The 14,140-nt window shown below is 54.7% G+C and overlaps 2 protein-coding genes across 4 annotated transcripts in view; one reads left to right on the forward strand and one right to left on the reverse strand.

Moving 5' to 3' along the window:
• Window positions 1-453, reverse strand: part of IGHMBP2 (immunoglobulin mu DNA binding protein 2) — a 55,419-nt gene extending 54,966 nt beyond the window's left edge. For all 3 annotated transcript variants that reach the window (XM_087422514.1, XM_087422513.1, XM_087422512.1), the window contains exon 1: window positions 311-453. In XM_087422514.1, coding sequence (XP_087278640.1) covers window positions 311-396 — 86 coding nt within the window. In that variant the 5' untranslated portion in view covers window positions 397-453. The remainder of the gene's footprint in view (window positions 1-310) is intronic.
• A 37-nt stretch (window positions 454-490) lies between these two features.
• Window positions 491-13,884, forward strand: MRPL21 (mitochondrial ribosomal protein L21). The gene is made up of 7 exons (XM_004441086.3): window positions 491-624; window positions 4,025-4,082; window positions 7,034-7,119; window positions 8,395-8,558; window positions 10,687-10,739; window positions 11,306-11,409; window positions 13,767-13,884. The coding sequence occupies exons 1-7, from the start codon at window positions 525-527 to the stop codon at window positions 13,829-13,831; spliced, it is 630 nt and encodes a 209-aa protein (XP_004441143.1). The 5' UTR covers window positions 491-524; the 3' UTR covers window positions 13,832-13,884.
• Window positions 13,885-14,140: the final 256 nt, after the last annotated feature.

Raw genomic sequence — 14,140 nt, forward strand, 5'->3', positions numbered from 1 at the left:
GAACGGGCGCCAGCATCCAGAGACGGACACCGAGGGCGAGGCTGAGGCACGCGGGGACGGAACTGGGGACAGCGCAGGACCCGCGTGGCCGGGCAGAGGGGACTCAGGGCGAGCAAAGAGAGGGCGTCCCAGGGGTCGAGACCGGACCGGCCGCCGGGGGGCCGGGAGGGGACGCGGCGTCCCTCCCCGCAGGCGGCCGGGCCCGGGGAGCGGGGAGCACGGGCCGCGCCCTCGGAGGCCCGCCCGGGGCTGAGCGCGGCGGGGCCGGGGGCCCGGCCGGAGCGACCCCGAGAGGCCCGGCCGCGCCGACCTGCGCTCCTCCACCTCCGCGTCCCTCTCGAGCTCCAGCAGGTCCAGCTGCCTGGTCACGAAGCTCTCCACGGCCCCCGAGCCCATGGCCGCCGCCCGCCAGGGTCCGCAGCCGCCGAGGTCCACCCGCCGCGCGGGCGCTGTTCTCCGCCGGGCCCCGTGCGTCGACGTACCAGGTTCGTGCCACTTCCGCTTCCGGCCGAGGCGGCGGGAAGATGGCGGCGGCCGTGGCGGCCTCGGCGCTGACGGTCACCTTCGGGCGGGTGGTGGCCGCGTGCAGCCGCAGCATCCTGAGACCGCCGGGGCCCGGAGCGGGTGAGAGTCGGGCCGCGGGGTGAAGGGAGGGAGCGGGCCGAGCGGGGCGCCCCGCCGTCCCGCCACCGGTGTGTCTGTGGCCGACCTGATGCCTTCGGGGTTGATCGCCTTTTTTGATGCGGTGAATACAGCTCGGGCTTTGGAGTCGGCGGGGATCTGGGTTCAGATTCTGGTTCTTTTAAGTTAGTAGCTTGAATACTGACAATAGCTTTTTAACTTCTGAATAGGCCGTATGTTACCGGGGGAGCAACCCGAGGCTCAGAGAGGTTGGTTAACTTGCCCAGGGTCACACAGCACGGAAGAGGGAGAGGAGTGATTCAGACAACTCTGCCCGGCTCCAAAACTTGGGCCTTACCATTGCCCCCAGGCTTGAGCCACTCTCTAAGCCTCGTTGTCCTCATCTGGAAAATAATGATGAATGTCCTCGCCTAAACTGAACCCATTCGACAAAAAAAACAGCTGTAGTGTAGGCACTGGGTTGTTAGGAGGCTCAGAAAAGGTTATGTTCATCAAAAACACTGTAAATTTCTGCCTGAAAACAGTTGGAGTGCGTGTTTGTGTGCATGAGTGTTTATGTATGGTTTTAAATTGGATTAGATGTATATCTGACGATGTTAAAGAATTTACCCTTTTTTAGATGCGATAACAGTGTGTGGTTATGTCGGGTTTTTATAACGAATCCTTACCTTTCATAGAAGTATACTGACATCTTTACCGATGAAACAATATGTCTGATTTGCTTAAAAATAATTGCAGAGTTGGGCCCGAGACAGTGCAAATCAGACAAGTCTGGTCATGAGTCGGTAACTGTTGAATCTGGAGAGGGACCCTTGAGGGCTCAGGGTCACTATTCCAGTCTCTTTACTTTTGTGTGCTTGACATTTTCCATAATAAAACTTGAGTTTAGGTAGCAGGGAAGTTTGTACAAAAGCGGTGGGACTTACTCTATTCTGCTGACATGAAGCTACCACTAGGAGGCTGTATTCAATTCCAGACTCAAACTGTTTAAGAGAGAAACAGATCAAGTATAGTGAGGACAGAGAAGGTGAGCAAAACGGTGAGCAGACGGGGCCTTGAAGAGTGAGTGAAGGAAACGGGATGGAGAGACGCAGTCACAGTCCTCAGAGCTCTGAAGGACGGTCCTGTGGGAGAGGAGGGAGCACGTTTGTCCCCGCGGGGTCCACGGCTAAGCTCAGACCGTAGGGGAGAGCTGCAGGGAAGCAGATTGGGTGCAGAAACTCTCTAACTGAGCTTTGAGCAGTGGGATGGCTCCCAAGAAGGATGCCGAGTTCCCAGTTGTGGAATGTTCCAGCAGGGTGTGCATTTGATGACGGAGCACAGTAGACTTCACTCGTTCATTCACCATTTATTGAGTACCTATTAGGTGTCAAACACTGGTCCGGGGGTGGGGATACGTCAGTAATAAACATAAAACAGGAGTCCCTGCTTAAAGAGCCAGCGTTCTGATGGGAGGAGGGGTCTGTGGAGAGACAGCAATTTTTTTAATTAGGCAAATGACATAGTATGTTAAGTTGATGGGTCTTATGGAGAAGAATAAAGCGTGAGTCGGGAAGGAGGGGTTCAGTTTTAAATAGGATGATGGGGGAGGCCTCTCTACAGAGATGGTACTTGAATGGAGACCTAGGGGAAATGAGGGAACTAGCCCTGCGGATCTCTGAGGGTGAGGTTCTAGGGGAAGGGCTGTCAGGGCACAGGCTGGTGGGCAGGTGCATGCCTGGCGTGGTCCTGCCGTGTCCCGGGAATAGCGAGGAGGCCAGAGTGAACAAGGGGAGGCCCTTGAGAAACCGGCTCAGAGTGACAGAGGGGATCGCACTGCCCACCGCCTTGTAGGCCACTGGAAGGGCTTTGGCTTTTTCTCTGAATGAAGGGGGAAGCTCTTGGAGATTTCAGCAAAATACTGACATGATCTGACCTAAGCCTTACCAGGATCACCAGCTGCTGTGCAGAGAAGGGAACGAGAGGGAGACCCGGTGTTAGTCATAACCCAGGCAAGAGGCTGGGGTGGCTTGGATGGTTTAAGCGTCAGAGCCTGGATCTTGAAGAAGAGCCAAGAGGATTTGCCAATAGGTTGGCTGAGGGGCGTGAGAGAGAAGGGTCAAAAACGACTGAGCTTTTGGCCGGAGCAGCTGGAAGGATGACGTTACCGCTGTGTGAGGTGGGAGGGAGTCTGGGAGAAGCGGGCATGAGGGGGCGACAGGAGCCTTGTTAGTTCTGAGACGCCTGTTAGACACGCACGTGGTGATGGCAGACAGACAGGGGGCGTGCAAGCCCGGGCTGCAGGGTGAACCTGGCATCTCCAGTGTAGAGTGGTGTTAAATCCAGTTGACCAAAAGCCGTCACCAGAGGAGTGGCCGTAGATAAAGAAGAGCTGAGGGCCAGGTCCATACCCGGCACACCACGCTGGTAGGGAGAGGAGAAACCAGCCAAGGGGACCAAGAGCGGGGAGCCACTGCTGGTAGGTGAGCTTTAAAGGGTGAATTTGGGGGTACGTAAATTATAGCCCAATTTTTATGAAAACGATGGTTATCGAGAAATCTGTCCTCTGCTTTCTGCCTGAGCACAGTGCATTTTGTTCTGAGCCCTTCTCCCCTCGGTAGACTGTGAGGGCCCTTGTCCCTTGGTGTGTCAGTCATCCCCTGCTGTGTAACGGATTGCCCCACCACTTAGCCGCTTAAGATAACCAACAGTTATCATCTCACAGCCTTTCTGATGGTCAGGGTTGCGGGAGCAGCTGGGCTGGGGGTCAGACTGTCAGCCGGGGCTGCAGTTCCCTTGAGAGGCCACTGAGGCTGGAGGGTCTGCCTCCCAGCTCTCTCCCCCAGCTGTGGGCAGGAGGCCGCAGGTAGTCCTCTCACAGCGTTCTCACAGCGTGGCAGCCCCGACAGCCGGAGATGGGAGGGAGAGAGCGAGGGGGAGAGAGAGAGTGAGCAACCGCAGCCAGGAGGGAGGCCGCAGTCTCTCATAAGCTCACCTCGGAAGTTCTCTTCCATCACCTCTGTCGCGCGCCCTTGGTCACGGAAACCAGCTCCATGTGGGGGGAGTACACAGGGGTGAGAAGGCCAGGAGGCGGGCTCATGGGGCCGTCTTGGCAGCTGCACCCACATGTAGGCACGACAGGATCTGAGCCTCCTGGGCGCTTGGTGGTCAAGGAGCGGGTTAGCGGGGTGGGGGGTGATTCGCTTGTAGGCCCCTTAGAGGGTGTGGTGACCGCATCTCCATCCTTACAGTAGTAACCAGTAACTGTAAGCAAGGACCTTTTCGTTTTGTCGACCTAGACTTTTCTGGAGACAAGTTGTGACGTGATGGTTTAAACTGATACCAGTAACAGCAGGTGTGCGTTTCGTATTGGTAACTGCCGGTGTTTCTCTTATTCCCTCAGCTTCCCTGTGGTCTGCTTCTCGGAGGTTCCGTTCACAGAGCGCTTCATTTCCACAAGGGTAATATCAAAATGTGGGTTTTGGTGACTCCCTTCTTTTCATTTGTAGGACTGCCTTTCTAAAGTCAAAACTTCTTACGTTCGGGTTTTCGGGAATGTTTCAATTTTCTCTTAATTTTTTTGATGGTGTTTTTTCTCAGACCGTTGACATATATAAATATAGACAGAACTTCAAGAGTCTAAAGAGAAAGGGCTTCCTGGGCCTTACGTAGCTCTATCTTCTTAAGGAAAAGCTTTTAAACTTGTAATTAGAGATTTCTTTTTTTTTTTTTTGGTGAGGAAGATCAGCCCTGAGCTAACATCTGCCAGTCTTCCTCTTTTTGCTGAGTAAGATTGGCCCTGGGCTAACATCCGTGCCCATCTTCCTCTACTTTATATGGGACACCACCACAGCATGGCCTGACAAGCGGTGCATCAGTGCGCGCCTGGGATCTGAACCCCAGGCCGCCGCAACAGGGCGCGCGCACTTAACCACTATGCCACCGGGCCATCTCCATAATTAGAGATTTCTAACTGGGCAGGTTGAATCACTAGAAGCTTCTATCAGAATCTCTAGGAGGAACTTAGGTACGTTTGAAAAAGCATATTCAGTGTTAAAATTTTATACTTAGGAAAACGCTTTTTAGATTAACATAAACTACAGAAAGTAAACATGACAAAGTCACGCTCACTGGTAGGAACAGACAGGAGCAATACAGGGAAGCCCCCCGGGGTCCTGTCCTGGCCCCTCGCAGCCCGAGAACCCCGAGCAAGGTGGTCCACTCTGAGCTTTGTTTTCTCTTCTGCAAGATGGAAGCGATATTAGTATCCATCTCAGTGGATTTCTGTGAGAATTGTAGTTTTGTGAGAAATGTAGTTTCTACATTTGAAGGGCTCAGAGCAGTGCCTGGCACGTAGTTGGCACTCGAAAACTGTTGGCTGTTGCTGCTGTTGCTGCACTGCTGCCCCAGAGGTTCTCTGCAGCGGGGAGACACAGGAGTCTTGTTTGTTTCTTTTTGTGTGTGTGTGTGTGTGAGGAAGATCAGCCCTGAGCTAACATCTGCCACTCCTCCTCTTTTTTTTTGCTGAGGAAGACTGGCCCTGGGCTAACATCCATGCCCATCTTCCTCCACTTTATATGGGACGCCACCACAGCATGGCTTGCCAAGCGGTGCATCGGTGCGCACCCGGGATCCAAACCCCAGGCCGCCGCAGCGGAGAGCGCACGCTTAACCACTATGCCACCGGGCCAGCCCCATAAAGAAGTTGAAAAACTGAATCAGGACGCAGAGAGAGATCATTAGTGGGCATGTTAGTTAATTTGGCTGCTTCTTCCCTGTGCCCTCTATGAAAGGTCACTGCCACCCGCCAGGCTCCGGTTTTCCAGTCTTTGTTCTGTTTGTGGTCTTCAGCGGGGTGCTGGGAGACCAGAGGTCCCACGGTCAGACTCAGCCTTGAGGGGGAGAGAGAGCAGCACCCTCCCGCTCCTCCTCGTCCCTCAGAGGTCATTGCCAGCCACAGAGCGTGGAGTCCCTCTCTCTAGGTGCTCTGAGGTTAGCACGGTGGGAAGCTCAGTTTAATATTTTGGCCAGTTGACGCCAAATGGCCAATGAGCTCCAGCTCGAGAGCGTTCCCTCAGTGCACAGGTTGTCTGGAGCACTACCAGGTCCACTGACAGAGAGGCCGGGGCCCTGTTGTGGGAGCGGGCCGTTTTTCCCTGTGGAGCAACGTTTTTCCCTCGTGCAACTCTGGAGCAGAGAGACTACAATTTCACTCTCTGGTGGCAAACCGCAACGAAAGCTTAAAAGCTCTTCTGAGTGATTTGATTTGGGCCCTGCCGACCTCTCCCTGCTGTGTAGACTTAGGGATTCAAGGCAAAAATAGGTCAGGGAGTTAGGAAGACCCTCCTCCTCCTTTTGCGTCCCTGCTCCCCTTCCTCTTTGCCCCCCTCCCCTCCCTGCACCCACCGCACTCATCTACACCAGGCTGACGGCAGACAGGTGACCCCAGCACAGGACAGACTTGTGGTCACGGTGCCGCTGGTCCTGAGCGCTGAGGGCATCTCCACTTTCTCCGGTCCCGCTGGGCCCACTATCCCTTCTGATTCCCCACAGCCCTTGGAGGCAGGGGCTTTGATTCCCATTTTCTCAGGTAAAGAAACCAGGACACAGAGTAGTTAAATCCTTGCCAAGGTCGTGTTACTCGTCAGCGGCACAGCTGGGTTCAGACCCAGGTCTGCCCGCCTCCCGTCTGGGCTGAGGGAAGGGTCAGCACCTCCCTGGTAGGAGTTAGAGGTGGGGCTGCCCAGGTGTGGGGAGAGCGAGGGAAGTGGGCCCGGTGGAGCGAGCTGCAGGGAAGGGGAATTGGAACCCTGCTTTGAGGGCCCTTGAATGCCGGGGGGAGCGCGGGATGCGAGCCTGGGAGGCGGGACAGCTTCTTGGCCCTGTGTTGTGTGTTGGAGGGAAGCTGGGGAGAAGGGTGGAGCGTTTCAGCCTATACCGCTCAGAGTACGTGTGTCCTGAGGACACCGAGAGGATCCAGCCTCGGGTGGGCCGCCAGCCCAGGAGAAGAGAGTTATTCCTAGGAGGGGCTCTTCTGGACTAGAATGCTTAGAATTCCTGCTTGGTTATTGAATGATTAGCCATTGTTCCTTGAAGTACATGGCCCTTCTAGGAGGAGATGTGGGAGCCCATCCTCAGGATGACGCCAAGGGGTGGGGTCTGTGCCAAGGAGTCACGTCACCCCACACGTGCACGTCCCCTCCCAGCACTGCGGCCTCCTGTGGATGTGGGAGCATGGCTCACTCTGACTGCAGGGCAGCCGCCCCAGCCAGTGACTTGAGCATCCGAGACATCAACTGGCGACACAGTAGATCCTGGTCCCTCCCAGTGTTTTGCATACAGCCATCTCTTAGAGGTTTTGAACTGTCTTTTCACATGTTTGTGACATGCATACATAAAATATTTTTTACAGATATGTTCCTAAAACATCGCTGAGTTCACCACCGTGGCCAGAAATTGTCCTGCCAGACCCAGCTGAGGAGACCAGACACCACGCAGGTAAGAGAGGCAGAAACTCGAGGGCCGTGCCCACCACCTCCCCCGATGAAGGTCGGCACCTGGCCCCAGAACAGGGATTCAGTTTCTAGATGCTCCGGGGCATGGCACAGCATGAACACTCAGGTTCATTCTTTGCCACTTAACACCAAAACTTAAACCCTCATTCATTTAGCAAATCCTCCTCGAGCACCAGCCGTGTTCGAGGCAGGTCACGTAAGTGAGGGAAGGGGCCCTGGGTGCATCTCTGTCTTCCTACTGTGGTGGAAAGGTGGGTTCAGGGACCAATGTCCCCCCAGTCAGAGGAACAATGTGCACGGTAATCAGGGGGCTGGTGCTGTCCTGGGTGTTGGAGAAACCGCCAGGTTGTCAGGAAGCGTGTCAGCCTGCAGCGTGTCATGAGGAGGGACACTGTGGCCAGCCACCACAGCCACCGCTGCCATGAGGGAGTGGGGGGTCCTCGGTCTTCCCAAAAAAGCTGGAGGTCTGGATTCACGCGTGGAATCTTCTAGTTTTAAAGTAGTTTCAGATGCTGTGCGAGATAGACAAATAAAGACAAATAAAGCTGCAGGCTGGCTCTGCCCTCTCGCCAGGTGCAGCCTCTGGTCTGGACTGTTTCCAGGGCAGGAGCTGGGTCGTGTTCATCCCCGTGCACCCAGCCCTAGACGACGCCGGGTGGGTTGGTGCTCAGACAGTATCGGTGAGGGTAGAAGGGCTTGTGACCTGAGTCGGGGGTGACTACAGACACGGGAAGCAAGGAGCCGGAATCCAGTGCCAGGGGGTGTAGTTCCAGGTTTTCCTTGTTTGCAAAATGGCCTCTCCTCCCACTGCCCAGGGTTTGCACACCCCCCCAGTCCTCCAGCTCTTTATCAGTAATGCCTGGGATCAAGCGAGGTGAGGGCTTTTCCACCCCAGAGTCAGAGATGGAGCCAGGCGTGCTGAGTGCTCGGGCCAGAGACTCAGGGGTGGGGGCATTCTGTGACGTCCAGGGGAACTTCCCTCTGTAAGAGCCCCACGTGCCCCACATGCGGAGCTGTGGTGCTCCTGGGAAGAGCAGGCTGCCCCGTGCCCAGGCGCCCGTGCCTGCAGTCAGGAGAGTGAGGGCGTGGCCGTCGGCAGTGAGCTCGCCTCATGGGAGGGGTGGCTGTCCTGCCCACCCTGTGGCAACTCCACAGGAGCTCCATGTCACCTGCCGTGGGAGAACGGAAGGAGGGAGCATGCTTCATATAATAAAGTCGCTTTGCAGTTGTGAGTAACCGACCTGCCTCCTCCCCGCAGAGGTTGTGGAGAGGGTGAACGCGCTGATCGCCACGGGCCAATACGGCCGGCTCTTTGCCGTGGTGCACTTTGCCAGCCACCAGTGGAAGGTGACCTCTGAGGACCTGATTCTAATCGAAAATGAATTAGACATTGCGTGTGGAGAGAGGATTCGGCTGGAGAAGGTGGGACTGTGGGTTTCTTTTGGCATTCGGGGACTCAGTCATCAAGTGTGTACTTCCTGCCCCTCGGGGTCATCACCGGGGAGGTTTCCTCAAGTTGGGAGTGGGGGGTGAAAGTGAGCAGAGCCGGGGGACGGGGGAGCGAGGGTGCCGGCATCCTCCCTGGAGTGCAGCGGGCTGGCCGGGCAGGGGCAGGGCAGGCGCAAGCAGGGCCAGGGGCAGTGTGGGCAGAGCTGGTGCCACCCCTCCCAGGACGGCCACTTCCTCAGGAGGTTTACTCCCTACAGGGACACGGTCAGTGCATTTCTCTAAGGAGAAGTATGTCTGTTGATGGTCTCACATCTCGTGAATGTATTCCCATAGAAAAACACCTGATTGCAGATATAATAAAAATCCCAGCTAAGGATGTAAAGGGTTTTCAAGCCCATATTTATGGAAAAAAAATGTTCAGTTTCAGCTGGAACACTACTCTGACATTAGATCTGAGGGCCGCCTCTGTTTTTAGACAGTAAGGACTGGTTTCGAGGCATTCCCCAGGCACCAGTTTATCTTCCTGACCCTTCTAAACCGCTGGCCTCTCTATGGAGCTAAGCATTTCTACCCATTGGTTATGGTTCTGTGGCTGGGTTTTGGGGGTCTATTTGGTTGTTCCCGATTTTATTTATAAAACTATATATAAAATATAAGACCTCTGTACCGGATCATTTTGCTAGGATATATTTACCTGTTAGTATAATGTAACATAACGTATATGATTTTCCTTATTAATTAAAACTCCTCCTTCCTCTGATTGTAGAGTTTTTGCATATTTACACCAAGGAGAGCGTTAAACTCTCTTTCTGAGATGATGTTCTCACACCTGTGATCTGAGCACGCCTGCTTAGCTCAGGGCTGAACTAATTAACTGACAGGAGCCAGCAAGGCTCTCTCCTCCGTGATGGCTTCATGGCCATGCCATGAGCTCAGGAACAAGAGCGTGTCTGCTCGGACGTCTGAAATAAGCAGGCGACTTCACGAGTGTGTCTGCGAAGACTTCTGAAAAGACATTCTTTTGAAACATTTCACATTAACAAAGACGTTCTAGAAAGCCCCATCTAAGGCCGATTGTTTTTTTTGAGGAAGACTGGCCCTGAGCTAACATCTGTTGCCAATCTTCCTCCTTTTCTCCTATTTCCTCCCCCAAGCCCCGTAGATAGTTGCATGTCATAGTTGTACATCCTTCTAGTTGCTCTATGTGGGACGCTGCCGCAGCATGGCTTGATGAGCGGTGCGTCAGTCCGTGCCCGGGATCTGAACCCGTGAACCCCGGGCCGCCAAAGCAGAGTGCATAACTTAACTGCTAGCCACCGGGCCGGCCCCGTTGCTGATTGTTTTTCCTGACTTAGGAAGTCCAGTGGGAGAAAGCCTGCCATGTTGAAAGCAACTCTCAACAAATGTTTTATTATTTGTTATTATCTAATATACATGGTCCACTGATGTGATGATAAAATAAGCTTTGTCTTTAGTCATTTAAATTTAGTATGATTGGATTTTCTCTTATCAGTAAAATTTAAGACAGTCTTCCAGCATCTAATAAAAACACCATTGCCCTTGAAATGCAAAGATGTCTTCATCTGAGGCCGCAGTTAGCATCACAATTTCCCTGACACCGAGAATGATTGCCTGGCTATACGGAATTTTGCAGTTATTAAAAGAATACACTTGAACCTAATCTTTGCAGTATTAGCAGCACTGTGAACAGCTTCAAAAGATAACACAGAATGATTCATGCATCTTTTCCCTGTATATGTTATACTTCAATAAAAAGTTAAAAAAAAAGCCACCATTTCCACAGGAGGTTAACACAGTTATCTGGATGCGTGGTCATTGTGTCAAGTAATCGGTTATACCTGTGCTGCCTCCGACAGTCCTGGGCTCGTCTGGGGTGGGGTGTCCTGTCACACACCGCCATGTTGTCAGTTCGCATCCCCATTTGTTTAAAGTTAAGGGAATAATTGGTTAGATAACAGATCAAGTCCATATCACAATTTTAGTTAGCAGTACCTTGCTCATTTTCCCGTGTGCTCCCGTCACTACCTGTTCTGGCGACTTTTGTATCACGTATTGATAATGCGCCTGTTTCATTTTGCAGGTCCTGCTGGTTGGAGCTGACAACTTCACGTTACTTGGCAAGCCGCTCCTCGGGTAACTTGCTCTCAGATGCTTGGTTCTGTCGAGGGCCCAGGCAGTGAGGCCGAGCAGAGAACCTCAGACCAAATCATTGGTCTGTTACTAGTTCGTTACAGTGTGGCCTTTCAAGATTTGTTGACACACTGTGCTGTTCTTTATGCTGCCTTGTCGTTTTCAAAATGTCTGCAGGAAGGGCATATTACTTTTATAATCAGCAGAAAAGAAAGTAAAACTTCATTTTAAAAATTCTTAACATAGGGTCCGGCCTGGTGGCGCAAGTGCTTAAGTGCGTGCGCTCCGCTTTGGCAGCCCAGGGTTCAAGGGTTCAGATCCCAGGCATGCACTGACACACTGCTTGTCATGCCATGCTGTGGCAGTGTCCCAGATAAAGTAGAGGAAGATGGGCACAGATGTTAGCCCAGGGCCAATGTTCCTCAGCAAAAAAGAGGAGGATTGGCATTGGATGTTAGCTCAGGGCTGATCTTCCTCATAAAAAAAAGAAAGAGAGAAATTCTTACATAAAGCATTGGTAAAATTGAAAAATCAAGAAGGTAGGTCACTGTTTCTTTTCCTCCTTTTAGAAAGGATCTTGTTCGAGTAGAAGCCACAGTCATTGAAAAGACAGAATCATGGCCAAAAGTCAATATGAAATTTAAGAAGAGGAAAAACTACAGGAAGAAAAAAAGTAAGTTAGAGAAAGGCTAGCTGGCCCCGAGTGTTCATGTCCTGCTGTGGGCTTGACCCCCGCGTCCTGCTGCTGGGCCAGCTCGGACCAGGCACCTCTTGCTGCTTGGCATCATTGGAGGTGTGGTGGCCACAGAGACCAGTGAGAGAGCTCTGCCCCAGTCTGTGGGGTGACAGGGAGGGGCAGGTGGAGGCCATTCCTAACCACCCCAGGGGTCATGGAGGGAGAGGGCCCTGGGAGCCCTCAGACGCTGCCGCCCGTCGGTGGCAAGGTGAACGTTCACCTTCACCAGAGCCTGGCACAGCATGTGCCGTGAGACATGTACGGGGACGTCAGTGGCAGCCTCATTCGTGCTGGGAAACACCAGAAGCAACTCACGTGTCCACCACAGAGAATGGACAAATAGATGGAGAGATGTTCTCTCGGTGGAATGTTATCCAAGGGCAGTGAAGGACCCTCACTCTCCACGACAACAAGAATGAGTCTTAGATACACGCGGGGCGATGCCAGTGTATAAAGCCTGGAGATGAGCAAACTCAGCCTTATACTTCAGGCACGTGTGTCCACACACATATATACACATACGCGTACACAGAACATTTCTTAAAGGCAGAACAGTAAGCGCAGAGTCTGTGGTCGTGGTTGTCTCTGGAGGGGAGCAGGAGGAGAAAGCCGGCTACCGCAGAGGGGTCAGTGGTGTTCTCCTTTCAGGTGCATTTGGTGGGCTCGTTGGAGCTCATCGGGCTATTGGGCTTCAGAGCACTCATGTTTGTTCCACATGTTCTTTGCTATTACTGACATTACACTAAAATCCTTTTAAGGACATGGTGCATCAGCCGTGAAGTAGAGGTGGTTAGAGGTGGTGGCGGGAAGGGCGTGGGCTCGGGAGGGACGCTCCTGAAGCCTGGAAGAAGGGAAACGTGGGGAGAGGAGGAGGACGGGGAGGGAGGCCCGAGGCGTCTGGCTGCTGGCGGGCAGAGGAGGAGGCTGTGCTCTGGAGCACAGGTGGTGAGGCCTCGGACGGGAGGGCCCCCATCCTGGCTCAGTCGGGGTCAGGGGGCATTCGGTGCGGCAGTTTCTGTCTGATGGCTTCTCTGAGGTGGGCAGGATGTCAGGGGGTCTGCTGGGGCGGGAGAGGAAGTAGAGGCGGGAAGGGGTGAGGCCAGAGGTCAGAGAGGTGACAAGCACAGCACACTGCGTGGAGGAGGGGGACTGACAGCAGAGCCAGCGTGGAGACGCAGCAACAGCGAGCCTGAGGGGTGACTGCACAGCAGAGTCTCACCGTGGTGCCCTCTCGTGAGGGGGCACAGGCAGGGGGCTTGTGACAAGTGCATGAGGGGGCAGAGGGGCCGGGTGTGGGCTGGGCGGCCAGTTAGCAGGAAGTCAAGAGGAAGCCTCATTTAGTGGTGTTCTGGGGCACACCGAGGAAGGAGTGTTGAGAAAGTGCGGGGCTCCAGGAGACACCCCCCCTTGGCGGGTGGGGACGGGAAGGTGAGTGCGTCTCCTGAGTGAGGCAGATCTGGGTTTCCCTGCCCAGCCTCGTGTGGTTGCCAGGCTCAGCGCAGCCGGGACAGAGGGCAGTGGGGCACAGAAGGCGGCCGGGAGGAAGCCCCAGACTGGTCTCAGTCCAGCCATCACTGCCCACTTCTGCCCTCCTGTCCGGGAGAGAGCCTGGGCCAAGGCCTGGCCTGCGCTCTCCTCATTCTCCTTGACTCCCTTGTGTTCCCTTCTTCGTTCCAACCCACGGCCACCAGCACTGCCCAGGTGACCCACAAGCCAGAACAGGGCTGTGCCCGCAGGAGCCTCCCCTGGAAGTCCCAGTCCCCACGAGGCAGGCCCGCAGGCTGTAGAATCTGTGTCACTCACATCCCTGGTCACAGCGGTGACTGCCGGCCTCAGCTGCCAGTTGTGGGGAGGATTACAATGTACTGGCAACAGGGGCACTGGCTTTACTTAGACACGGGCCAGCAGGAGCCTCTCCTACACCCTCACTGCTTCCGGGGAGCCTCGAGGTCAACCAGATGGGCTGTCCCCTGCCACAGTCCAGGGGTCTCATAGTGTGCACGCGGGGTGAGAAAGGCTGGGGGTCGCGGCAAGGGCTCTCCTGGCCACCAGGCCCCTGGGTGTCACAGCCTCTGCAGCTCCTGACGGGCTCATAGAACCAGTGGGGGGACAGTGCACCCACAAAGTACTCGGGGCACGTGGCCAGCAGGGCATGCGGGTGCCGCCTGGGGAGGGCTGGTGCACGACAGAGCCCTCGTGGAAGGAGCGGGCGGCGTCGCTGGCAGGGCCTCGCTGCAGCTCTCTAACAGCGTCCGAATCGTGGTCCGGCTGTGACCGTGTTCTGTCTCTTCCAGTTGTTGTGAGCCCACAGACTGTGCTCCGGATAAACACCATTGAGATCGCTCCCTGTTTGTGCTGATCGTCCAGCTGACGCTCACAGAAGTGTAAAAATAAACTCCCGTTTTCCGAGGAGACCGCGTGTCTGTGTTCTGGTGTGTAAAGGCCTGCATCCTGCTATGGGTGGTTCTAGCCTGAACGGCGTGCCTGTGAGCTTCTCAGTAAGCGGCAGCCTCCCTGAGCCTGAGGAGCCAGGAACTGGGGAAGAATGACAGGCACAGCCCTCCTGGGGCTGGAGCCTGGATGCTTGTGTGAGAGACAAGCCAGTGTTCTCGGCCGCCCTCCACGCCGCACCACAGGCGGCAGGGACGCAGCTGGGACCCGGAGCCGA

Source organism: Ceratotherium simum, chromosome 34 (assembly GCF_057802395.1).
Source record: "Ceratotherium simum simum isolate JZ-2026a chromosome 34, ASM5780239v1, whole genome shotgun sequence".
Classification (NCBI taxonomy): domain Eukaryota; kingdom Metazoa; phylum Chordata; class Mammalia; order Perissodactyla; family Rhinocerotidae; genus Ceratotherium; species Ceratotherium simum.

Bases quoted from the DNA above. Each gene is read 5' to 3' on its own strand.
- MRPL21 (XM_004441086.3), top strand. From the start codon at position 525: ATGGCGGCGGCCGTGGCGGCCTCGGCGCTGACGGTCACCTTCGGGCGG. The intron at 8,559-10,686 runs GTGGGACTGTGG...TTCATTTTGCAG, and splicing joins AGAGGATTCGGCTGGAGAAG to GTCCTGCTGGTTGGAGCTGA. The intron at 11,410-13,766 runs GTAAGTTAGAGA...TGTCTCTTCCAG, and splicing joins AAACTACAGGAAGAAAAAAA to TTGTTGTGAGCCCACAGACT.